Source organism: Bubalus kerabau, chromosome 3, assembly GCF_029407905.1.
Source record: "Bubalus kerabau isolate K-KA32 ecotype Philippines breed swamp buffalo chromosome 3, PCC_UOA_SB_1v2, whole genome shotgun sequence".
Taxonomy (NCBI): domain Eukaryota; kingdom Metazoa; phylum Chordata; class Mammalia; order Artiodactyla; family Bovidae; genus Bubalus; species Bubalus kerabau.
In genome coordinates, this window is record NC_073626.1 from 43,181,585 (window position 1) to 43,208,645 (window position 27,061).

Sequence of the window (27,061 nt, forward strand, 5' to 3'; positions counted from 1 at the left end):
ATTCCTATAAACAGATATACCAGAACCAATACTGTTTGATAAGTTTAATTTGCTTTTTTCAGGTGGTTCACAGAACCAGTACACTCAAGGTTTGATTAGATATTGCAACATTAAAATTTCTCAATACTGACCAATATTCCAGTTCATTGGATACATTCTCATTGTTTTCCTCAAGAAGAGGGGAATGGAGTGACTTTTTATTGACAGTGATTAGCAGTAATAAGGCTACTGTAATATAATTGGCAATGGGCAATCTCCAAGAGTTCTTTCTTCTCTATCATTCAGTACCATAAGGAGAGGGGTTCTGAAGCTTTTTGCTTTTGAAGCTTTCCTGAGCATGTCAGTAAAGATTCCAATTCTGGTTAGCACCCTGAGTAGGGGAAACAGCTTAGACACAAAGTTGGGCAAATCTGGATTTTAGTGTCTAGCATTAAAACTTGTGGCTTTAAACATGTACTTAGCTAGTGGAGAAGACACTTCAGTGGTGCATTCCACAAAGAAACGCTGTAAGACTCAGGCTAAATCTTGACCAAAAACTGCAGGGAAAACCAAATAAACAAAAATACATATCTCAGCTCCAGAGGAAGCTTTTTAAGTGGTCATAGGAGCTATACCTATTGCAATATGAGATACTGGATAAGGCTGAAATTTACAGATAATAAGGAAGAAAGTTCACATCCCAAGTGTAGCCACTTAGCAAAGCCTCACAGTTTAAGGTTATCTAAGAGTATTCCCCCTTGTATCTGTTGTAAGAGATGGAAAAAATAATCCCCATTCAACAACAGCAACTATATGTACCTACCCAGAGGTGAATGGGAATATTCCTCCTCCAGCAGGAGGTAGGGGAAGATTCCAGGGAAGGTTATAGTCCCTGAAAGGAGAGGCCCTCAATCACAGCAGAATCTCTTGAAGCACAATAATGACTACGGTCAATCACAGAGCAATGACAGCTCTTGCAGTTCTCAAATAGCCAGATGTCATCCCACCAGCTTGTGCAGCAATGCTGTTTCCATCATTTTGTGATATTACTATTAACTGTTTTTGAAGTTAAGGTAAATATATAAGGGAGGGAAAAAACAAACCAACCTTAGTTTAAAGGTTTGGAATGCCAAGTTCCTGTATCGGTATGTTCAAACTACACCTTCTTTCCACCACCCCCTAAACTAGCCTATGGGAAAACTGACGTAAGTGGATGAAATGGAAGAATTTCAGTTATGCGGTATGTGAGGGCTGCCTTAAGCCTTGTATATTCCAAACACAGGAACCATTCCTTTCAGAACCATGAAAAAGTGTACATAAAGGTTGAGGCCCATGGCAAAATGAGGGTCAGATTAAATACACAGCAAAAAGCAGCCATGGTTAGACTAGAACCCATTCCTTCTGTCTTAGGTCTAATAAACTAGCTTAATGATTCCAGTGAGTTAAAAACAGGATTTGAGATTGCTAAGCACCCCTGCAGCTTAGCTAAGAGAGATTTAAACCAGTCCATTTGCACTAAAGCATATCTCCAGTACCTCCATGTAAACAGGAAATCTACAGTCACAGGTAATACCAGGCGTAAACGCTTCACAGCTGACATGGTGACTGTGGTGGGGGAAGTCTTTGGATAGGGGTGTTTCACTCCAGACATTTTCTTGAGGTATTATTATTTCGTGTTCACAGTCTTAAAGCTCCAAGGCAGAAATCGTCAGCAGTCCGAAGGAGCTGATACTACTATTTTTTTCCTTCCATCCTTTTCATTTATTCTGAGGACTACCAACAAGGTCACATTTCTTCACTATGAAAGTTTTTCTCCCCCCAGTGAATAGGAGTATGAAGTTATACAAGATGACTTTTACTAAAATTCCATGGGATGCTGAGCCTCTACCGTATTTCCTGAGTGAGGAACTTCAAGACAATGGCCAAAGCTGTCACATAAGGAAATTCAAATTCTAGGGCTACATTTGTCACATGGACAAGAGCGCCACAGAGCCCAGAAACCTGAGTGAGCTCTGGTCATTAAAGGGGTGAGCCTCGGCGCTAGCCAGATTTGTTTCTATTGCCTCCTACCAAGCGGACACTTAAAGAGAAAGTGTACCAGGCAACTCTTCGCATGGAGGGACAGGGAGGGCAGCAAAGCAGGGGAAGGGAAGAGAACCAGAATGTGATTTGAGACCAATGCAGGTGAACCCAAGGTTGGATAATTCTGTCTTCTGGCTACTGGCTCTTCCTCTGTCCCCTCTAAGAACATTAGACATGCCACGCTGGAGAGGACCAGTGATCCTTTTTGTTCATCATTCTGCCTTTGACAGAAGCACTTAAAGGGGAGTCTGTGGAGGGATGCAGTGGGTAACTCCACTGTATATCACCAAATAACCCGTTTCCTATAATTCCTTTTGGAAAGTCATCATGCAAGGATTTCTCATAAACCTTCTGCACCAATAGTTTCTTACAGCACCACTTCTTAAACAGAGAGCCCTAGGAGTTTCTGATTTGCTACAAGAAGTGCTTGTAGGTGCTAAGGCTACAAGGGCCAGCCCTAGTATTGTGGGACCCGAAGCACATGTCCTGGATCTTGACTGAATATCTGACCTAACACTACCCTCAGCTTTCATCCTTTTCAGAACTGGAGCTCACATTTTAAAGATGTGTACCTCCACCCCTGACGATTTTTGCTGTTCTCTAGACCTTTTCACCTTTCACCACATACTTTGTAAGTAAGGCCCCTAGAAGTGCACAGATCATTTAAGGCGTTACCATGGTCTTGGATGAGATGCTGTTTCCTGTGTTGGCTCCACACGCCCTACAGCAGCACTCTGACCCCTCTTCCCTTATGGCAATGCTTAGGTTTCTCTCCTGAGCTCTTTCCAGGGCTCACTGTCTCAGTGGTTGCTTATTCTCCCCTAGGGGCACTGCTTCACACTAACCTATAGAGAATCTCACCTGACACTTTCCTGAGTATTCACAGCCCAGTCTGTGAATCTTCTGCAAATTTTTTTTTAATCGCTTCTGGTTTATCTTCACTGCCTGGAAGTACTGACATTCGATTGCATTATAATATCCTACTTTCAGGTTATTTATAAAATTCTTAAATAAGGTCAAACCAAGCATCAACCGATAGGGAACTTCCACTGTTGACATTCTCTCAGAAAGACGTTTATTCTTAAGTCTGTCAGTTGTTTCCTAAGTTGTATCCTATGAGAGGATATCCCCATAAACTCATAGCAATTGCTGTTTTTAAAACTGTCTTAGTGGAAAATCACAACAAAAAGTCTTTAAAAGTCTGAGCAAATTAGATCTTGTTCCTTCTTGAATGCATATTTCTTTTTATAGTCAAAAAACTAGAATATACAAGACAGGCAGGATTGCCCATAAAGGAAACCATTTTATCTTTCCCCTAGTAGGTCATGTGTGATTAAGACTTTAGTGACACTACTAAATCATTATTTTACCATCTCGCCAATTCAAGGTGAGTTTGCTGATGAACAGTTCTGTCCAATCAACAGAGCTTGAAGTATAGCACAGAGCAGTATGGATCAAGATAGAATGTTGGGGAGGAATTAGGGAAGAAAGAGGGGGAAATAGCTCTTTCAGCAGTCAGGGCAAAACCTAGCTATGCTGAAGGTTTTTTTTAACTTAAGTCAAAATAACATGATTTTAAAAAGCCACAGTGATAGAGGCAGGTGAGAGGCAACTGCTGAGATGTTTATGTTACCGTATAAAACACAATTTCAGTTCCGACACCACCAAGGACTAAGGAGATTGCTGGTAGGAAGTCACAGCGCTGGGAAAGCTGATGTGCCAGGGACCCCCGGGAGACAGGAAAAAACCTGTGAGGGGCAGCTGTGGAAGACAGACAGGACACGGCTGGCAGTAGTGGGTTCAGTAGGAACCAAGCTCTCCTACGATCCCCACCAAGCCTTGACCTCAACCTAGCCCAGAGTGAATCGTTTCTTGATTTAAATTTCAAACACACTGTGTTACAGAAGGGAGAGATGATACAAGTGAGCCGCTACTGTTGTTTACGTCCTACCACAGCATCACAACGCTGACAGGCATCACAGAGAGGAAGCTTAACCCTGAACAATCTGATTGTAACATCAGCCAAGATGACAGGAGCTTAGCTTCCTTTCCAAACAAGCCAGAATCTATGTCTCACTCACTCCTGTGCCTCCCCTGGCTCCCGCCTTGCTGGCTACTTCCTGTTCCATTCTACCGCCGCAGCACTTCCCAGGTCCAATACAGAAAACAAGCTCTGAGACACAGAACCTTTGGTGACTCTGTGGGTGACCGAACGAGGAGATGGGAACTCTGCGCTGTTCACACAGGTTGTGGAGCAAGCAAAGGTCTCTGCCATGAAACCAGGTGGTGAAATGACCCTACAGTGTCGAGAAGATTCCACCTAGTGTGCTGAGGGCCAAAAGGACAGGCGAGACGTGATGCCTGAGCCACACACAAAGTGGGCCCCAACTTCCTGGAACGTGGTCATGCTTTGCCCTGTCTTCCATCCAAGTCAGAACCGCTAGTACAAAGGACACCACCAGCAGTGAGCTGCGCGTCCTCCGCCGGCTTGGCCGGCACTGGACGGAGTCTGCCACAGGCGGCGTGACTGCTGGTGAGCTCCTCCTCTCTCCTTGGCAAAGACCGCTGAGCCACTGCTCTCAGAGCTCAAAGAGGGGGTTATACTTCCTAACCTCTTCAAGAAGTCTTTCTTTATCCTGGTTGGCTTGAGCCAATGCTTGTTTAGTTTCTATAAGTTCCTTTCGTAGGGTAGGCAGTTCATTCACCTGAGGAACAACAAAGAAGTCACGATCAATCAATAAGGTAACACACCTTGCAAAGACATCCAGTAAGGGAACATGGAGGGAGAATTCAAGCAGCACAATCCGCAAGTTTGGTCAAAGATCAAGAGAACCAGCAAGGTCTTTTCTCAGAGGCTAATCCCCTCTTCAGAGCTCATCAGCTGCAGGGACAACAGCAGGTGGAAGTTGTCATCAGCAGGCATTCATCTCTAGATCCTGACCTCCAGCCTCTGTTCAGCACTTCCAGAAGCTACTGCTAGGTGACAAAAGCCCAGACTGCCCAGCTGTACCAGCACAAGCAACCTTGTCAGCCCTCTGGATTTTACCCACTTTTGTGATTACAACCCCAAAGGGTTTACAGGAAAGGTACTGTTCAGTTAGGGCCTCACCTGTGGACCAAAAGCCTCCTCGGTGGGCACCAAAAACACCTGTTCTTTGGGCGGCTGCCTCTTCTCACTCTTAGGTGCTTTGGCTGATGGTCTGTCTTGAGCAGCAGCTGGAAAAAAGTAAAGGCTCTGAATGACAAACTGCCAGCAACAAGCAGACTGTTCCTAGTTGTCATCTATTTCCTTACAGGAGCAGAAAGGTAGAGAAGCCGGGAGGCTGACAAGCCCTACTCACCGCCTATGTGGAACACACCGTCGTCACTCCGACTCAGCACAGTGTGCTCCACGGACAGAGTGATGGGTATGGGGCCTGGTGAGGTGGGGTAGATGGGGGGGACATCATCCTGCAGGAAAGAGAGAAGCCACATGAGGCCCCCAACCAACTCAGCGCAGCTTAGGTAACAAGCCGTGCTTCCAACTGTGGAACTGGAAGTACTGTGTATCCATACACTCTAGCGAGGCACGAGAGGCATGAGTCTCTCCCATTCTAGACAGTGAGCCTGAGGATCTGCTAACCGTGGGCTTGCACAGTCATGCTGCATGCCAAAGGGCAGGGCTAGAGACAAGGACCCCCTCACTTGAACCTAGAACTTTTTGCTGCTACTACATACTTAGGTACTACTGCAGTAGTGAATACTAACATGCCTTTCCTCACCTGGTCCTCCCCACATTTCACAGGGACATGAGAAGAAGTTGACAGCTGTCACTGTTAACAGGCTCAAGGGTCAAGAATCTGTTGCTTGACCAAGTCTAGGGTAAACCCCAAAGTTCCTCTCACCTTTAGAGTGACCCTGGAGTTCAGGAGCTCAATCTGCATGGGAACCACCACTGGTATCTCCTCATCCTCCAAGAAGGGCCCCAGGCCACTGAGCACCGAAGTGAGCAGCTCAAGGTCACAGCCCTGAAGCAACAAATGCAGGAAGCCGTTCTGTGTAGCCAGAGGGGAATGAACAGCTGCACCAGGCCCCACCTCAAAGCGAAGGCCCACAGCTGGCCTGATGTGGCCAGTCTTCGAAGTGGAGGAGTCCTGAAAGCTTGCGCCTTTGTGAAGCAAGACAGAAGGAAAATACATTAATTAATTACCAGCCAGTGATTGCTCAAAGCACTTTAATATATAGTTAATATTCATAACCATCGTGATTATCTCAGTCATGAAGATCTTTTTTGTACAGTTCTTCTGTGTATTCTTGCCACCTCTTCTTAGTATCTTCTGCTACTGTTAGGTCCATACCATTTCTGTCCTTTATTGAGCTCATCTTTGCATGAAAAGTTCCCTTGGTATCTCTAATTTTCTTGAAGAAAATTAGAGATAGTCTTTCCCATTCTATTGTTTTCCTCTATTTCTTTGCACTGTTCACTGAGGAAGACTTTCTTATCTCTCCTTGCTATTCTTTGGAACTCTGCAAAGGGGTATATATCTTTCCTTTTCACCTTTGCTTTTTGCTTCTCTTCTTTTCACAGCTATTTGTAAGGCCGCCTCAGACAGCCATTTTGCCTTTTTGCATTCCTTTTTCTTGGGCATGGTCTTGATTTCTGTCTCCTGTACAAGTAACTAACCTCCGTCCATAGTTCTGCAGGCACTCTGTCTATCAGATCTAGTCCCTTAAATCTATTTCTCACTTCCACTGTATAATCGTTCAGGATGTGATTTAGGTCATACTTGAATGGTCTAGTGGTTTTCCCTATTTTCTTCAATTTAAGTCTGAATTTGGCAATAAGGAGGTCATGATCTGAGCCACAGTCAGCTCCCGGTCTTGTTTTTGCTGACTGTATAGAGCTTCTCCATCTTCGGCTGCAAATAACGTAATCAATTTTGGTGTTGGCCATCTGGTGATGTCCATGTGTAGAGTCTTCTCTTGTGTTGTTGGAAGATGGTGTTTGCTATGACCAGTGCATTCTCTTGGCGAAACTCTATTAGCCTTTGGCCTGCTTCATTCTGTACTCCAAGGCCAAATCTGCCTGTTACTCCAGGTGTTTCCTGACTTCCTACTTTTGCATTCCAGTCCCCTATAATGAAAAGGACATCTTTTTTCATGATGGTGTGATCACTGACCTAAAGCCAGGCATCCTGGAATGTGAAGTCAGGTGGGCCTTAGGAACCATCACTATGAACAAAGCTAGTGGAGGTGATGGAATTCCAGTTGAGCTATTTCAAATCCTGAAAGATGATGCTGTGAAAGTGCTGCACTTGATATGCCAGCAAATTTGGAAAACTCAGCAGTGGCCACAGGACTGGAAAAGGTCAGTTTTCATTCCAATCCCAAAGAAAGGCAATGCCAAAGAAGGCTCAAACTACCACACAATTGCACTCATCTCACATGCTAGTAAAGTAATGCTCAAAATTCTCCAAGCCAGGCTTCAGTAATACGTGAACCATGAACTTCCTGATGTTCAAGCTGGTTTTAGAAAACCAGAGATCAAATTGCCAACATCCACTGGATCACTGAAAAAGCAAAGGAGTCCCAGAAAAACATCTATTTCTGCTCTATTGACTACGCCAAAGCCTTTGACTGTGTGGATCACAATAAACTGTGGAAAATTTTGAAAGAGATGGGAATACCAGACCACCGAACCTGCCTCTTGAGAAACCTATATGCAAGTCAGGAAGCAACAGTTAGAACTGGACATGGAACAACAGACTGGTTCCAAATAGTGAAAGGAGTATGTCAAGGCTGTATATTGTCACCCTGCTTATTTAACTTATATGCAGAGTACATCATGAGAAACACTGGGCTGGAGGAAGCACAAGCTGGAATCAAGATTGCTGGGAGAAATATCAATAACCTCAGATATGCAGATGACACCACCCTTATGGCAGAAAGTGAAGAAGAACTAAAGAGCCTCTTGATGAAAGTGAAAGAGGAGAGTGAAAAAGTTGGCTTAAAGCTCAACATTCAGAAAACTAAGATCATGGCATCCAGTCCCATCACTTCATGACAAATAGATGGGGAAACAGTGGAAACAGTGGCTGACTTTATTTTGGGGGCCTTCAAAATCACCGCAGATGGTGACTACCGCCATAAAATTAAAAGACACTTACTCCTTGGAAGAAAAGTTATTACCAACCTAGACAGCATATTAAAAAGCAGAAACATTACTTTGCCGACAAAGGTCCGTCTAGTCAAGGCTATGGTTTTTCCAGTAGTCATGTATAGATGTGAGAGTTGGATTATAAAGAAAGCTGAGCGTCGAAGAATTGATGCTTTTGAACTGTGGTGTTGAAGAAGACTCTTTTTTTTTTTTTACTTTTATTTGCATTTATTTTTTGCGGCATTTATTCCCAGGCCATAAGTTTTTGTTTCTTCAGTTTCTTCTGGGATATCTTTTTCTTCTGTGCAACCTCCTCTTCTGGTTTAGGAACAATCTGTTCTTTTTCAGTAAGGATCATCTCAATGTGGCAGGGAGAGCTCATGTAGGGGTTGATCCGACCGTGAGCTCTCTAAGTCCTGCGCCGCATCTTGGGGGCTTTGTTCACTTGGATGTGCTCAATGACCAGAGAATCTACATCTAAGCCCTTAAGTTCAGCATTACTCTCTGCATTTTTGAGCATGTGTAGTAAAAATTCAGCACTCTTTTTGGGCCACCGACCCTGCATCCAGCCCCACTGTTTGGCCTGTGCACACCTACCAACTCCACCGTTGTAAGGACGGAATGGTACACATTGTTTCTTTAAAGTGACATCCTTCAGATACTTGGTGGCTTTTCGGATATGCATACCCTTTATGGCCTGGGCAGTTTCACGAGTGTTCTTAAAGTGAACACGAAGATTTGAACCTCTTGATTTGCATGATTTTGTGGGGTTTTCTGGGTCAAGTGAATAGCGCACCATTTTTAGGGGTCACCTCAGGCCGCTTACCGGAAAAGGCTGAAGAAGACTCTTGAGAGTCCCTTGGACTGCAAGGAGATCCAACCAGTCCATTCTGAAGGAGATCAGTCCTGGGATTTCTTTGGAAGGAATGATGCTAAAGCTGAAACTCCAATTCTTTGGCCACCTGATGCAAAGAGTGGACTCATTTGAAAAGACCCTGATTCTGGGAAAGATTGAAGGCAAGAGGAGAAGGGGACGACAGAGGAAGCGATGGTTGGATGGTATCACTGACTCAATGGACATGAGTTTGAGTAAACTCCGATAATTGGTGATGGATAGGGAGGCCTGGCGTGCTGCAGTCCATGGGTTGCAAAGAGTCGGACACGACTGAGTGACTGAACTGAACTGAATATTCATAACAGCCCTGTACCAGAAGTTATTATCTTCCCATTTTACAGATGAAAGAACTAAGGCACAGAGAGTAACCTGCCAAAGTAGCAAAGGTTGTAGACTTCCCTGGTGGTCCAGTGGTTCAGAGTCTGCCTGCCAAGGAAGGGGACAGGGTTCGATCCCTGTTCTGGGAAGATCCCACACGCCACAGGGCAGCAACGCCCTTGCACCACAACTACTGGAGCCCATGTTCTAGAGCCTGTGCTCTGCAACAACAGAAGTGGCCCACATGCTGCAACTCGAGAGTACTCCCCACTCACTGCAACTAGAGAAAGCCCACACACAGCAACAAAGACTCAGTGTAGCCAAAAATAAATAAACACTTTTTTTAAAACCAACAAAGTAACACAGTTTGCAAGTAGCAAGGTAGGAGCTGCATGCAAGCTGCCTGACTGCAAAGACCATGGGCTTCGCTAGTTTGCTTTAATGCCTCTCATGGTAGGAGGGACATTAAGGACCAATTAAAAAGCCAGTCTTGCTTAGAATCAGAGGCAGTGGGCTAATGGCCAAGGTGAAGCTAAAACAGAGGACCCTCGGGAGTTCCCTGATGGTCTAGTAGTTAGATCTCAACTCTTTCACTGCTAGGACCCAGGTTCATCCCCTGGTTGAGGAATTGAGATCTTACAAGCCATACAGCACAGCCAAAAATGAATAAACCAACAGTGGACCCTCAACTCTGCTAAATTTGATCATCTCTTCCTTTCTCCAAGTCTTGATCTTCTCATCTTTCTCTCAGGAAGCCAAGCAGGATCTATGTTAATTTACTCGAAACTGCATGAAGAATAACCTCAGGTGCAGCCAAGGCTATGAAGCAACTTACATACCTATATACCTGTAAATTGGTACAACCGTTCTGGGGAAAAAATGGGCATTATCCAGCAAAATGAAAGCTATACCTACCCTAATGACCTAGCAACTATTTCCCCAGGAATATAAACCTGGAGAAACTCTCCAACATACATAACAGGAGACATACACAAGGATGGGCATGTCAAAACAACCCTATCTGAAACAGCAAAAAAAGTGTAAACAAACCACATGTCTGTTCAGAACAGAATGAAGAAGTAAACAGAGTAATGAGTACAAGAGAGATTTTGGGGGTGATGGTGATGGTTGCAGAACTCTGGAAGCTTGCTAATATTTATCAAAGTACACACTTACAAAGAGTGAATTTCATAGTATGCATATTATATCTCATTAAAGCAGTTGTTTAAAAAGTCATACATTTCTCCAATAGAATATTATAAAGTAGTGAAAATGAATGAATTACAGCTAACTCAACCACCTAGAAGAATTTGAAATCATAGTACTTGAAAGGAGAAAATCACAAAAGAATATAAACAATAATTCCACTTAGAAAAATTCAAAAGCCTACACAGCTAAGTAATACACTGATTAAAAAAAAAAAAAACATGTGGAAGAATTGTAAAGCAAGAAAATGAAAAATACAAATTCAGGATAGTGATCCCCTATGATAGGTGAGAGGCAAGAGGAAGGTTCTGGAGAGGGGCTCCCGGGGCTCAAACTTAATGGTACTGTTCTATTTATTAAACTAGGTAGTAGGTACATGCATTCATTGTTTTGTGATTATTTTATACCTTATGTATATATTTTATCAGCATTCTACTTTACAAGCATATCTACTCAACATTTAAAAATAAAATTTTTAAAAAACGAAGCATGTAGTTTAAGTCCAGATTTTTCCTGCCATCTTTTAAAGTATAAATGATAATTTACATCAAAGGACTGAATCAGAAGCTCCCTGATCAGATACAGCTTGATGTTAGCAGCCCCACAAACAAACAAGTGGACACTGTGTTCACAAATGAGGGTAAGGGGCACCGGGGAGGTGAGGATGGAGACCAGCCTGCCGGGCACAAAGCCTCAGCGAGAGCTCTGGGCGGCTCCTTGTGAGGAGGAGGCTTCGTTAGACTTCTTCCTCCCCTAACGGCTGCTGGAGAGAAGCGCCAAGGACTTGGCACTCGGCTGGCTGCCCCTGGAGCACAGGACAGGAGCAGCTTAAGCTCTGACTGTCCTCCTCCCTACCCCAGCTCAAATCCCACCAGCTCTCCTGGAATCCCACCATCCTTACCTGGGCACTGTCCGTGCAGGAACTGCCAGAGTCCCACGGTGCCCGGCTGCTGGAGGGTCAGCTTCTCTGCTTGCAGGGCCACAGTCAGGTCCTCACCACGTACCTCAATCCCCAGAGACACCTCATGCACCTTCAGGACCAGAACTGAGACCTGTAACGGGAGACTCGCTTAGCTGAGTCCCAAGCTGCCAGCTGAGAGCCCACCCTCTGCAGAGAAGAAAGTAGAAAAGCTGACCAGGTGAAGACTGAGGTCTTCCCCACTGGGTGAGACCAAACTGTTGGCCTCTGGTGACCCCTGGCCATAACTATCCACAACAGGGTTCTCTGGAACACCAGCACTGTCCACAGCATTGGGAAGAGATCCCGGTGGAAGAGATTCTGGACCAGACTCTGCAAAAGAAAGATAACAAGAGTTGGAGAGTCAAAAAATTGTACTCAAATCCAATCTCTAGTGACAATTGTAAAAACAAAAAATTTATGACATTCATGAGAAAACTGGAAATTTCAAGACTAACTGGATATTTAATGAATTTAGGGAATTATTGTTAATTTTTTAAAGTGTGACAATGGTATTTGTTCATGTTGAAAAAATCAGCCTGTAAATGGAAGCAACCCAAGTGTCTATGGACCGAAAAACGGTTAAACAAAATGTGGTACAAATGGAAAATAAATACTAGTTTTAAAAAGGAAGGAAATTCTGACACATGCTACATGTAACATAAATGAACCACAGAGACATCATGTTAAATGAAATAAGCCAGTCATGTACAATTCCGTTTACATGAGGTACCTAAAGTGGTCAAATTCATGGAGACAGAAAGTAGAATGGTGGGGCTGGTGGAAGAGGGAATGAGCAGTTATTGTTTAATGGGTATAGACTTTCAGTTTTGCAAGATGAAAAGGTTCTAGAGATAGATAGTGGGTGATGGTTGTACAATGATCTGAAGGTACTTGATGCTACTAAATTATAGTTAAAAATAGTTACGATGGTAAATTTTATGTTATGTACATTTTACCATAATTTTAAAAACTTTTAATTTGGTTAAAAATCTGTATTTTCTAGAGATGTGTAATGAACATATTTATATATTTATGGATAAAATGATATGGTTGGGATTTGCTTCAAAGTAATATGGGAAGAAGGGAAGAGGGCAGAAGAATAAATGAAATAAGAATTGCCATGACATCTGGTCCCATCGCTTTATGGCAAATAGATGGGGAAACAGTGGAAACTGTGAGAGACTTTACTTTTTTGGGCTCCAAAATCACTGCAGATGGTGATTGCAGACATGAAATTAAAAGACGCTTACTCCTTGGAATAAAAGTTATGACCAACCTGGACAGCATATTAAAAAGCAGAGACATTACTCTGCCAACAAAGGTCCGTCTAGTCAAAGCCATGGTTTTTCCAGTAGTCATGTATAGATGTGAGAGTTGGACTATAAAGAAAGCTGAATGCCGAAGAATTGATGCTTTTCAACTGTGGTGTTGGAGAAGACTCTTGAGAGTCCCTTGGACTGCAAGAAGATCCAACCAGTCCATCCTAAAGGAGATCAGTCCTAAATATTCACTGGAAGGACTGATGCTGAAGCTGAAACTCCAATACTGTGGCCACCCAATGCAAAGAACTGACTCACTGGAAAAGACCCTGATACTGGGAAAGACTGAAGGCAGGAGGAGAAGGGGACGACAAAGGATGAGCTGGTTGGATGGCATCACTGACTCAACGGACATGGGTTTGAGTAAACTCTGGGAATTGGTGATGGACAGGGAGGCCTGGTGTGCTGCAGTCCATGGGGTTGCAAAGAGTCAGACATGACTGAGCGACCGAACTGAAATGAACTTGGACAGTAATAATAAAGATTTTGTCGAAAATCTGTCATATGGCAGTTGTGATCATATTTGGAAATGGAAACCTTTCCAAATAAAAATAAAATTAATTAAAAAAAAAAAGAATTGCCATGAGTTCTTAATATCCCAAGCTAGGTAATGGGTATATGAGGTTCATTATTTGATTCTATTTTTAAATATTTGGATTTTTCCACAAGAAATTAATAATAAAACAAATATGGATATGCCACCCAGTTTAAGAAACAGTATATTCTCTTTTTATTTTCATTTAAATGCTCTTAAGTGACGATTTTACGCTTCCCTGGTTGCTCAGCGGTAAAGAATCCATCTGCAATGCAGGAGCCACAAGAGACGCGAGTTCAATCCTTGAGTAGGGAAGATCCCCTGGAGGAGGGCATGGCAACCCACTCCAGTATTCTTGCCTAGAGAATCCCATGGACAGAGAGCCTGGTGGGCTACAGTCCATAGGGTTGCAAAGAGCTGGGCACAACTAAAGCGACTTAGCATGCACACAAGGGCCGATTTCAAAAGTTTTCAGTTCAATAAGCTGAAAGAACTAGTCTAACTCCTAGTGGGGTTTAATCTAACTCCTGAAAGTTACTCATTGTACTATAGACAAAAAGCTCCTAGTTATTTTCCAACAATGAAACACATAGTTAAGCAAAAGATAGGAAACACACACACAGCGTTGACACAGCCGCAAAGTTAACCTACTGCCATCAATCACTCCACGGCTGTAAGACTAGCGCTCTCTTCTTTGAGTGTTGTTCTGTGATAAGGGTCAAATACCTATCAATAACCTAGAAGATGTGAGGATAAATTCAGACTCACAAATCCACGAAAACTTCGCTCTTCTTTGGTTTTGATTAAGAAAATGTCTGCTTCCTCAGAGCTCAGCCCCTTCTGCGTCCTGCCGGTCTGAATACAGGCACCAGAAGAGCCCTCCTGAGGCTCTGCGACTCTACCTGGCTCTGAGTCCACTTACCAGACTCCAAGAGCATCACGAAGCTCTCACTGCCATCACTGTCCACTGAAATCCGGTCTTCAGGGCCACTGTTATCCAACGAGACGCCATCAAATGACTGCTGGGATACTGTCCTCTTCATGGAGAAAAATCGAAGTCGGGCAGCACCTCCACTTACAGGGGCTGCTGCCCCTTCATCTCCCTTGGCCACAGGCTCCCTGTTTGAAAAACAAAAACAGAAACCACGAATGTGGCTTAGGAGGCGCGTTGTTTCATTCCCTTGCAAAACCCACCCTTTTCAGCCCAGACAACTATTGTAAGCATAAACTTTGAGGTCAGCTATTACCTTCTGTAGAAGGGGGTCACACCATTTTTCAACTGCTGGGCCTTTCTGAACCCTCCTATTCCAGCATTTCAAACTACATAGGCAGTTCTCCCATGTCAAATGTCAAGGTTATTCAGGATTATCCTATCTATAGCAGAGATCTACTACCTACAGCCCTGGTGCTTATGAGTTGTACCCAAAGCCATTCCTCAAGCATTTACTGAGTAACTTCTGCATACAAAGCACCACACAAGACACAGGGCAGTAGTGGCCAGTGACTAATAAGACACCCCCTGTCCTCAAAAATGTGTATTCTATCAGGAGACAGGGGACTATACACAAATAACATTACACGGCAGTAAGTCACACACTGTAAGAGGGACAGGGGTACAAGCCAAAGGCTAGCCAATGCCAAAAAAGGGAAAGGATGAAAAGAAGGGGATCAGGAATGGCTCTGAGGAAAGAGATGATGTGTGAGGTGGTCCTTGAAAGACTGTGAAGGAGACAGCACAGAGGGCCTTCCATGGGGAAGAATCAGCCTGAACAAAGTTGTGGCACCAGACAACAAAAGGTACCTTGCAGACTAGCAAGCAGCGCAGCTCAGCTGGAGCACAGGCTTTGCTGGGGAAGAGCAACAGAAGACAAAGTTAGAAGGTTTCTTTAAAGAAACTTGTAAAGACCTTTTGAGTCCACCCTCCTACGATACAGGTGAAGAAACTGACTCAGTTTCAGCTAAAGGTAGAATTAAGAAGAACCCAAGTCTCCTAACTTCTTGCTAAGTGCTCTTTTCACTTAACCACATGAGTTGCAGCCAGATCATAGGAAACCCTGGATAAAAGACAATGCATGAAAGTGCTCTGAAAACTATGACGTGTAGGAGACAGATGAGAAATCTCTGTACTGTCCACTCAATATTGTTATGTCACTAAAACTGCTCTAGAAAATAGTCTATTTAAAAAAAAAAAAATAATGTGCCATATGGATATATCACAATAATTGATAATACCACACTAAGAAGTTCAAACTCAACTCAGAAAAAAGAAAAGGCCAGAAGGGTTTAGAATAGGGAAATAATAGGATTACACCTGTGTTTTAGGAAGTTTGACCTGCCTTTTTCAAATAATCTAGAGATGGAAAGACATCCAACAAGGAAATCAACCAATAGTTTACTAAAATACTCCACCTGTGGGAGCAGACAGGAAAAACTGATGTGAGACTCCCTAGAGCCCTATACTCAGAGTCACCCTCCTAGGAGCATTAGTATCTAAAGGAGAATTCATTAAAAAGTAACTTCTCAGGCTTCATCTCAGACCTCCTGGAAGAGGAACTCTGAGGGTAGGGCTCAGCACTCTGTGTTTTAACAAGCCTCCAGATGATTCTGAAGTATGCCTAAATTTAAAAGTATGGTCAGAACCTGACAAATGCCTGGAAAAGGCAAAGCTTGAATGAGCAGGAGAATGAGGCCACCCAAAAAAGAAAGAAAAAAAGAGCTGGTCTGGGATAAGGAATTTAGTTTTACACATGTGAGGTTCAAGGCACCCCTGGAGATCCATGTGGAACTACGTGCAGTAGATAGTTTTAAAGGAACAGCAGGGGAGGGAAGGAAATCAGGACTGAAAATAAGGACTCTTGCAGAAGTGAGTCAATGGACAAAATAACCAAGAGAAAAAGTACAGCTGACCCTTGAACATCACAGGTTTGAACTGCATAGGTCCACTTATATGTATTCCTTTCTCAACAGTACAGATTTTAGTACTTCAGGGCTTCCCAGGTGGCTCAGTGGTAAAGAATCCACTTGCAATGCAAGAGATGCAGGTTCAGTCCCTGAGTCAGGAAGATCCCCTGGAGAAGGAAATCGCAACCCACTCCAGTATTCTTGCCTGGGAAATCCCATGGACAGAGGAGCCTGGCGGGCTACAGTCCATGGGGTCACAAAGAGCTGGGCATGCCTTAGTGACTGAGCACGCGCACACAGGACTACGTGGTCTACAGTTACTTGAATCTATGGATGCGTTGAAACCACAGATATGCGGGAACCATTCTATAGGTAAGGCCAACTATAAGTTACATGCAGATTTTCAACTGCACAGAGATTCAGTGCCCCTAACTCCCATATTGTTCAAGAGTTAACAAAATGTATTCAAAAATGCAAAGTGGTCTGAATCTGAACGTTTGGCAAATTCATCTTAAATGAATGAAGAATCTTAAATTGTTTAAGGTTTAAAAGAACCTTTAAACAATTTAAAAGAACCTTAAAATGTTTGTAGTGTGTGACCCAATAATTCCACTTCCTAGGTTTTATTCTAATAAAATCTTTATTCTAAAAATTTTATTTTATTCTAAAATAAAATAAAAGATTGAGATATGAATAAAGAGTCATGTTCACAAAAATAAGAACATTTAACACAGCATTGGTTTCACCAGAGAAAAAAGTAGAACCAGACTAAATGACCCCCCAAGCCTAGATTGTGAACTGGATGAATAAATTATGATGTATCTATTTGCAAGAATATAATAAACCAATTCGCCAAAGAATTGATGCTTTTGAACTGTGGTGTTGGAGAAGACTCTTGAGAGTCCCTTGGACTGCAAGGAGATCAAACCAGTCAATCCTAAAGGAGATCAGTCCTGAAAATACATTGGAAGTACTAATGTTGAAGCTGAAGCTCCAATACTTTGATCACCTGATGAGAAGAACTGACTCATTGGAAAAGACCCTGATGCCGGGAAAGACTGAAGGCAGGAGGAGAAGGGGACAACAGAGGATGAGATGGTTGGATGGCATCACCGACTTGATGGACATGAGTTTGAGCAAGCTCCAGGAGTTGGTGAAGGACAGGAAAGCCTGGCGTGCTACAGTCCATGGGGTCACAAGGAGTCAGACACAACTGAGCAACAACAAAAATAGAGCAATTAAAAATTATATATTCAAATACTTCATGAATGGGAATCTTAAACAAAGTGAATAAAAGTGGAAATTTTCTATATTCTATAGAAATAACATAATCCTATTAAAAAATTTGTGCAAACACGTACAAGCATTCACATGGACACATAAATATATGTATAAAATCTGGAAGATCCGAAAGTCAATAAGGGCTATCTCTGGATAGTGTTGGGCTTTCCAGGTGCAGCTAGTGGTAAAGAACCTGCCTGCCAGTGCAGAAGACATAAGAGACACGGGTTCAATCCCTGGGTTGGGAAGATCTCCTGAAGGAGGGCATGGCAACCCACTCCAGTATTGTTGCCTGGAGAAGCCCACGGACAGAGGAGCCTTTGCAGGTCGCAGAGAGTCGACACGACTGCAGCAACTGAGCACGCCACGCATGCACTGGATAGTGTCATTACAGTGACTTTTATGTTTCCTTCTTTATTCTTTTATTTTCTACACTATCGACAAAATGAACACAAATTATTTTGATAATTTTTCAGTGGGGTGGGCGCCATGCCATGTGGCATGCAGGATCTTAGTTCCCCAACCACAGACTGAACCCAGGCTCTTTATGGTAGAAACATGGAGTCTTAATCACTGGACCGCCAAAGAAGACCCCATTTTTATAATTTAAAAAATAAAACGATGATAAAAGTGATCAGAATATGGATAGCCTAATGCCTTGGAACAGTTACATTTACAGGATAAAAGGAAGAAGAGAACAGCCAAGGAAAAAGATGACTGCTTCAGAGAAGTGTGAGTAACTGCGCAGGGTTACAAATACTCAGGATGGACTGACTGGAAGGGCTGGAGTCCTGGAGAAAGAGGACTGAGAAAAGGCCACCATCCTGGGCAGTGGGGAAGTCGGTGCCGGTGTTTGAACGAGTCCGTGTCACACACACCTTTCTTTTCTCCTTTCACCTCTCCTCTGTCCCCAGCCCTCGCCCGTCTCCATTTGGAAAAGGCAGCACCTTTGGTGACTGGGAGTTCAGGCTCGCAATTCTCACCCCAACACTCACAAGCTGTGTGATCTTGAGTAAGTTTGTTACCTCTCTGAGCCTGTTTCCTCATCTGTAAAATGGGGAGTGATATTAGTTCCTTGCTTATAGGGTTCTAATAATTCATTGGGTTAATAGTGTAATATTTAGGACAGTTTCTGACACATAGAAAGCAATCAATAAATGTTGCCTAGTATTACTATATAATTTATCTTTTAAGCTTTCCTTCTCTTTCCTCCTAGGCTATCTTGGCCAAGCAGGAAGAAGCCCACTTGCAGGCTTTGCTTTGAGACCAATTTAAGAAAATCCTCTTAAACAAAAGCTCTAAAGCCACTGATCTTCTCAGCAAAGATTTTCCATAGTTCTCATCATCCTTTCTGAAAGCACAGACACTCGTGGAAAAAATCTATGCCTTCCCTCTCTTCCGACTGCACATTTCTGTGTTTTCTGCTCACTCCCTACCGTAGCCCCAATGCCTAACGCAGGGCCTCATGCACAGTAAGGGCTCAGAAAATATTTGTGACATGAATGGATGAAATTCTCCCTTCTTTATTACCCTGGCAGATATTGATAGGTGTACCAGAAAGAGCAAATCCAAAGATCCAGCTTTTCAATGTATAAAAGACAGGGCTCTGGTCTCTGAAGCCTCCATTTCCTCAGCTATAAACTGGGCTACGAACATCTGCAGCGAACTCCACAGACTATTGTGGGATTACATCAAACAAAATATTACCCAAGGGCCCACAGAAAAGAATAAAATATCATACTGGCATTATTATTTGATACAGTATATCTGTATCAACAATAGGGAATCAGTGAAAGAGATAACTTGATGCTACGAAACAATAAATGTTGACTTGAAAATTGCCCAAGACCAGACTAAGATACATGGAGGCATGTGAAAATTCATGAGATTATGTTATTTTATTATAATTCTGGGTTCTCCCCCATCACAGGATTAGATGTAGTCCTGAAAATAAAATCTCTCTGACTGAAATACCTATTATCCTCTAAATACCTGAAAGTTCCTCTGCTGTTCTCCAGGCAACTCTGAAAACTAAAGCCTTTGCCACATTAACTAGCCCATTTTACACACACTCCTGGACTACAGGCGCTTCCCAGTCTACAAGTGTGCGTGGCAGGAGGCCTGAGCCCCGTGGCCAAAGCTAGAAGGAAAAGATGAAGTGACTGAGGGAGGCAGAGAACCACTCACTTGGCCGGGGGCAGAGACAGCATCTTGTGCATGGTGGAGGTCATTCGGTCTCTGCCCAGACTGAAGGCATCTTTGGTCAGTGACATAGCTTCCTTGGTAAAGTCCATGGTGGCATGCAGTGCCTCCTTGGTGGCATCCTTGGTCATGTGAATAGCACTTGATAATTCTCCTTCTTTGTTCTTCAAGGGGATGAGCTCACCCTGTCCATTCAGACCAGAATCCCTGCTCCCTGGGGGCTTCAACGCAGCTGGTGAGTCAGATGCTTGGGCTCTGCTCGGTCTCTTGGCCTGTAAGGAATCAACTGCCTCGTAGCCCTTCCCTGCCTCCTGTTGGGCAAGAGAACCTGCACCCTGTACTTCTCTGTTGCTGTGGAGAGGCAATGGCCTGTCCTGGGATGCATCCAGATGTTCAATGCCACTGTCTTCCGGAACCTTCTCGGGGCTTGCTGGGCCCTGTTCTGAGGAGGCGTCAGACTTCAGCTCCCGGTCCTCTGAAGGAGACAGCTCTGAATCTATCAGGCTGGTAGTATCTGAACCCTCAGAGTCCGCCTCATCAGCCCCAGGGGGAGGATGCATGAGCAGAACCACCTCCGCGCTGGGAAAGAGGACGCCAATGCAGGCTGTCTGGTCCTGCAGGGGAGCCCCAGTCATGGCCTCTGTATCCTTAGTCAGCTGCTCCTGAAGACCCTGAAGCACCTCCTTCAGGCGAAGGAGGGCCAGGTACTGGTAGTGGTCGAGCCGCAGGCGGATGTGCGCAGGGGAGTGCACAAGCATGTGCACGCCCGCCGTGTCCTCCAGCTCCATCAGGGGCCCGTTGCTGTCCACACCGCCGCTGCCTTCTTTTGGGATCTCCATGACTTCCAGAAGGCCTGACAGGCTTTTCAAATCATGCTCAGTCTTTGACCTCTGATGGGACAGAGTGTCAGGGGCCAGGGCCTCAGAATGGACAGGACTGCCAAAGCTGGCGGACGGTTTCAGCCTCCCTTCTGTGGCCATACGCAGCTTTCGTGCCTGTGCTTGTTGCCAGCGGAGGGGCAGGCAGGCCCAAATGGACAAGGGGAAGGCGGCCACAAAATTCAAGGTGTGGCCTTTGAAGTTCTCTGTTCCCTCAAAGTCCAAGGAGATCTGGGTGAAGTGGATGGACCAGAGGTCCTGGGAAGCTTTAAGCCTCTGAGGGGGGAGAACACTAGACTGAGGGAGGCAGGAATCCATCTGGAAGGCGTGATCCATAAAAAACATGTGTAGAAAGCTGAAGCCGCCTGGTACCTTGGGAAACTGAACATAACTGGAATGAAAGAACTCAGTAGCAGCAAAACCCCGGAAGAGACTCTGGAGGTCTGGACGGCTACAGTATGGAGCGTGACGTGTATTGGTGGCAGTCATGCCTGATGCACAGAGGACAAGGGACTGGGGACGATGCAACACAGCCCGCTCTCTCTTCTCCAGCGGGAAGCTCACCTTCAGAGAGAAAATGAAACCAAGTTCAGAATGGCCAGCTGAGCATCTCTGCAACCCACCATTAACACACGCGTGATGGACCATTTGGGTTGTAAAACTGCTTTCCTTCTTTCTAGCCAATGGGCAGAGCAGAACCTTGAATTACAGTCATGGTAGAAATGCAACTGTGGCTGCCAATAGGGAACAGAAATCCCACTCTCTACCTCACCTTCAACCAGAAGGCATCCAGGCGGATGTCCAGGTGTTCATCTTTCTGGCTGGAACCTTCCAGCTTGTAGATAGCTTTGAACTGCTCCAAGCTGCGGTACAAATCCAGGCAGAAGAGGTTTCCCCAGAGTAAGCTGGCAGGATCCATAGTAAATGTCAGACCATTTACCTGAATGTAAAGATTGGGACAGGGAACTGGAAAGCAGAGAAAAAGAATTGCCACGAATGAAGTAACTGCTTGACTCTTACTTACCAGCTAATATTCATTTTATTATCAAGAGAGCAAAGGTATGGGACTTCGCGGGTGGTCCAGTGGTTAAGAGTCCACCTGCCAATGTAGGGGACACAGGTTTGATCCTTGGTGCCAGAAGGTCCCACATGCCAGAGGGCAACTAAGCCCATGTGCCACAACTACTGGGCCGTGCACCTAGAGCCTGTGCTCCGCAACGAGAGAACCCAGCGATGGGAAGTCCCTGCACTGCAAGCAGACAGCAGCCTCTGCTCGCCACTACAGGAAGCCCACACACAGCCACAGAGCCCCAGCACAGCCAAAAATAAATAAATTTCAAAAGAGAGAGAGCCAAGGAATCTTCTGGGCAGAGTTTTCAACAAAAGTGTGCTACACTAACTCAAACACCTAAAACTCCTAACAAACAGAATAGGAACGGAGACTCCAAGGCTGACTAACGTGAACAGGATGAGTTAGACAGGAGGAAATGACCAGGGCAGATGCTTACCTGGCAGCTCCTGATTATCAGGGAAGTAATACTCTGTGAACTCAATATGAATGGCAGAGACCTGAGTAGGGAGGTTGTGAAGATTCCGACTGCAGGACAGGAGCGTCGAAGGCTTCTTACTTGGCTGTCCAGCTGTCGAGACCTAGGCAACCACCAGCGGCTGTTAGCATCTGTACCACACCCCAACAGAATTTCCAGCTTTCTCTGAGGTAGGATAAAGCCTCTATAATTAATTCTTCCAGTGTCTGTCATGGGGAGTAGAGTGATTTTCACATGGATGCCAGGCATTCTCACACCTGACAAACACGATCTGTGAGTTCATCTTTCTCATGAAAGGTTTGTAGTGGGGTATTCAAAGGAATTATATCAGACCATTGTATCTACTGTGGGCAAGAATCCCTTAAAAGAAATGGAGTAGCCCTCATAGTTAACAAGAGTCCGAAATGCAGTAAGTAGGTACAATCTCAAAAACAACAGAATGATCTCTGTTCATTTCCAAGGCAAACCATTCAATATCACAGTAATTTAAGTCTATGCCGAAGAAGCTGAAGTTGAATGGTTCTATGAAGACCTACAAGACATTCTAGAACTAACACCAAAAATAGATGTCCTTTTCATCATAAGAGGACTAGAATACAAAAGTAGGAAGTCAAGAGATACTTGGAATAACAGGCAAGTTTGAGCCTGGAGTACAGAATGAAGCAGGGCAAAGGCTAAGAGAGTTTTTCCAAGAGCATGCACTGGTCATAGCAAACACTCTCTTCCAACAACACAAGAGAAGACTCTACACATGGACATCACCAGATGGTCAATACCAAAATCAGATTGATTATAGTCTTTGCAGCCGAAGATGGAGAAGCTCTATACACAGTCAGCAGAAACAAGACCAGGAGCTGACTGTGGCTCAGATCATGAACTCCTTATTGCCAAATCCAGACTTAAATTGAAGAAAGTAGGGAAAACCACTAGACCATTCAGGTATGACTTAAATCAAATCCTTTACAATTATACAGAGGAAGTGACAAATAGATTCAAGGGATTAGATCTGATAGATAGAATGCCTGAAGAACTATGGATGGAGGTTCATAAAACTGTACAGGAGGCAGTGATAAAAAACCATCCCCAAGAAGAAGAAATTCAAAAAGGCAAAACAGTTGTCTGAGGAGGCCTTACAAATAGCTGAGAAAAGAAGAGAAGTGAAAGGCAAAGGAGAAAAGGAAAGATACATCCATCTGAATGCAGAGTTCCAAAGAATAGCAAGGAGAGATAAGAAAGCCTTCCTCAGTGATCAATGCAAAGAAATAGAGGAAAACAATAGAATGGGAAAGACTACAGATCTCTTCAAGAAAATTAGAGATATCAAGGGAAAATTTCCTGCAAAGACGGGCTCAATAAAGGACAGAAATGGTATGGACCTAACAGAAGCAGAAGATATTAAGAAAAGGTGGCAAGAATACACAGGAAAACTATACAAAAAAATATCTCAATGACCCAGATAACCATGATGGTGTGATTACTCACCTAGAACCAGACATCCTGGAATGTGAAGTCAAGTGGGCCTTAGGAAGCATCACAATGAACAAAGCTAGTGGAGGTGATAGAATTCCAACTGATCTATTTCAAATCCTAAAAGATGATACTGTGAAAGTGCTGCACTCAATATGCCAGCAAATTTGGATAACTCAGCAGTGGCTACAGGACTGGAAAGTCAGTTTTCATTCCAATCCCAATGAAAGACAATGCCAAAGAGTGTTCAAACTACCACACAATTGTACTCATCTCACATGCTAGCAAAGTAATGCTCAAAATTCTCCAAGCTGGGCTTCAACAGTATGTGAACCGAGAACTTCCAGATGTTCAAGCTGGATTTAGATAATGCAGAGGAACCAGAGATCAAATTGCTAACATCCGTTGGATCATAGAAAAAGCAAGAGAATTCCAGAAAAACATCTACCTCTGCTTTATTGACTGTGCTAAAGCTTTTGACTGTGTGGATCACAACAAACTGTGGAAAATTCTGAAAGAGATGGGAATACCAGACCACCTTACCTGCCTCCTGAGAAATCTGTATGCGGGTCAAGAAGCAATAGTTAAAAGCAGATATGGAACAATGGACTGGTTCCTAAGTGGGAAAGGAGTACGTCAAGGCTGTATATTGTCACCTGGCTTATTTAACTTATATGTAGAGTACATCATGCAAAATACTGGACTAGATGAAGCACAACCTGGAATCAAGATTGCCATGAGAAATATCAATACCTCAGATACACAGATGATACCAGCCTTAAGGCAGAAAGCAAAGAGAAACTAAAGAGCCTCTTGATGAAAGTGAAAGAAGAGAGTGAAAAAGCTGGCTTAAAACTCAACATTTGAAAAACTAAGATCAAAACAAAAAGAAAAAAAATGAAAAAAAAAAAAACAAAAAGAAATAAAAAATGAAAAAACAAAAAGAAAAAAAAAAAGATAATGGCATCTGGTCCCATCACTTCTCACTTCATAACAAAGAGATGGGGAAAAAATGGAAACAGTGACAGACTGTTTTCTTGGGCTCCAAAGTCATTGCAGATGGTGACTGCAGCCATGAAATTAAAAGATGCTTGCTCCTTGGAAGAAAAGCTATGACAAACCTACACAGCATATTAAAAAGCAGAGACATGAATGAATGAACTGCTTCCCCACCTTTGCAGCCCTGTTTCCCCATATCACGGGCTCCTTACCTGGTGGATGTCCAAGTCATCCACCCTTATGACCAAACAGCTAGAGCGCAGGCGGTTCCATGCTGGAGGCCGAAAGACTGTCTGCCGGCCCTGAGAAGGGCTTCTTTCTAGGGGGCTCTTTCGAGGACTGGAGAAAGAATCTAATTAAAAATAAGAAGGTGGGAAAGAAATTCAGATACACTCAATTCTCATTATTAACAGAACTCAGAAAGTAAAAACTCTTAAGATCATTAATGGTACGTGTAGAAAAGAGCTTGTCAACACTGGCAAGCTTCTGGAGGGAACTCAAAAATCATCTTCTCCTTCAGACCAAGGCAACAGAGATGAACACAGAATAGATATGCTAACAGCTGCTCTTCCACACTGCAGCTCTGCCTGGAGACAAACAGGACCCATAAAGAAAAAAAGTCATGAATGTCTCTTGGTGCAATAAAGTTAGCATAATTAGCCAGGCCAGTGCTTTATTGGCACTGGATACTCAAAAGGCAAATGTCAACAGACAAAGTTACGGGATTCCTCCAGCTCCTCATAACCCACCTGCTTTCCTCCGGAAGGAAGAGTCTGCCCCCAGGTGCCAGGGTGGTTTCAGATCTGTCTCCTGGTGCCACTTCTCCATCTTACTCTGAAATTCTGTCACCAGCCTCTGGGCCCACTGGCCTCGGGTCTCCATGGCCTCACAGTGACGCACCCAGTGTTTGCAGCTATCACCTGTGCAACAAGGCAAAAAGATTTCAGTCTAAGATCATAAGCCAATGTCTTAATTATTCTTTTCCATTGGTATAGCTTTCCATAGTTCAGAATCTGATCCCTTAACCACCAATCCAAAATTCTCTAAGATAAGAAAAAATTATCCAGTGAGAGCACTCAAGTTCTTCTGGACTCTGTATGTGATTTTTCCTAAGGCTCCCTAAAGCCAGCTGCTGACTGCTGCATCTTTGACCGTGGACCACTGGAGAGGCTCTAAAATTAGTGGAAGTGAGGGGCAGAGCACAGAATCAAGTGCCACATCTCAGGCACTGCCTCCCCTCCTACTTCTCATCAATGATAAAGAGTCATCAACAGCAGACCCCGCAAGTTTCCAGAGATGTCCTCTTGAAAAAAGACTACAGCCAACGCCTCTCTGAGCCTGTGCTGCAATCCCAGGCAACCTTCTGCTGGACAATCAGGGGTGAACGCAGGCATCAGTCTTCAACACCTCAGCCACACTAAAACTGCACGCATTCAGCCTTCTCCTACCTGCCCAGTGGAAGGGGTAATAGTCGAATGCCATCTTGCGAAAGGTTAGCTGCATTGCACCACCCATGAGTCTGTTTGCAGAGATACCTACAAAGACAAATAATGGTGAAAAGTAACATAAGAAACAAAGAGGCCTAAACACCACTTGAAGCACTGAAAAGTCCTCCTGAGGGTCAGCTCCCAGGCCTGGCTGATTCATAAGTGCAGCCAACAGGCTATGATGGCAGGTGATTTGCAAGGCTTAGCTATCCTCTTTTGAACTGCAAAGTATATACTCTAAAATTTGTTTGTTTTAGAAAAGCATATTCCATTGTCTCTGTAAATGGCTGCCCGATATCCAGAGAGGCAAAGCAGCAGCAAAGCTCAGGATTCCAGAATTCCAATCTTAGGTCTCCCACAGGCACACCTGACAACATTGACTGGTTCCCCCAAACCCGGCAATACCAGTACCGCTGCCTCTCAATACAACTCCTGGAGAGGCATAAGCCAAACTCTCCAACAAACAGGGACCAATGTTATTTCCTTCCATATCTTAGCTAAAACTGTGATATCGGACAGTCATTACACACTGCACATACGAAGAATGATGGAACACAAAACCACTGCACTAACAAGGACATTATAAACAGACAGAAGAGTGTACACAAATTGAAGTTTGTCTGCAATCGGTCAAATATTCTATTGTAGATCCTGAATTCAATTCTGACTAAATGAATGAACTTTCCGTGTTTCTATCTTCTCTCTCCAACTGGACTCTAAGCACAGTAAGAACAGGGACTATTTCTTCTCCATATGCGTGATGAAGAACACTTGTCCTGTTCTGCACTTCCATCCTATCCCTTCCTCCCTATTTCCAGGAAAGGGAAATACTGTGGGACCATCTAGCTGAAAGCTGGTGCACCTACAA

The 27,061-nt window shown here is 43.9% G+C and overlaps 1 protein-coding gene and 1 pseudogene across 2 annotated transcripts in view; both read right to left on the reverse strand.

Moving 5' to 3' along the window:
• Nucleotides 1–29: 29 nt before the first annotated feature.
• The window catches only part of BLTP3A (bridge-like lipid transfer protein family member 3A), a 73,220-nt gene continuing 46,188 nt past the window's right edge, over nucleotides 30–27,061 (reverse strand). For both annotated transcript variants that reach the window (XM_055571649.1, XM_055571650.1), the window contains exons 9-21: nucleotides 26,155–26,241; nucleotides 25,456–25,626; nucleotides 24,919–25,058; nucleotides 22,202–22,343; nucleotides 21,461–21,659; nucleotides 19,801–21,252; nucleotides 14,354–14,550; nucleotides 11,753–11,907; nucleotides 11,518–11,668; nucleotides 5,946–6,208; nucleotides 5,403–5,511; nucleotides 5,171–5,277; nucleotides 30–4,766 (exon numbers count right to left, since the gene is read on the reverse strand). In XM_055571649.1, the coding sequence (XP_055427624.1) occupies nucleotides 4,641–4,766; nucleotides 5,171–5,277; nucleotides 5,403–5,511; nucleotides 5,946–6,208; nucleotides 11,518–11,668; nucleotides 11,753–11,907; nucleotides 14,354–14,550; nucleotides 19,801–21,252; nucleotides 21,461–21,659; nucleotides 22,202–22,343; nucleotides 24,919–25,058; nucleotides 25,456–25,626; nucleotides 26,155–26,241 (3,299 nt within the window). In that variant the 3' untranslated portion in view covers nucleotides 30–4,640. The remainder of the gene's footprint in view (nucleotides 4,767–5,170; nucleotides 5,278–5,402; nucleotides 5,512–5,945; nucleotides 6,209–11,517; nucleotides 11,669–11,752; nucleotides 11,908–14,353; nucleotides 14,551–19,800; nucleotides 21,253–21,460; nucleotides 21,660–22,201; nucleotides 22,344–24,918; nucleotides 25,059–25,455; nucleotides 25,627–26,154; nucleotides 26,242–27,061) is intronic.
• On the reverse strand, nucleotides 8,394–9,064 carry LOC129646015 (60S ribosomal protein L17-like; annotated as a pseudogene).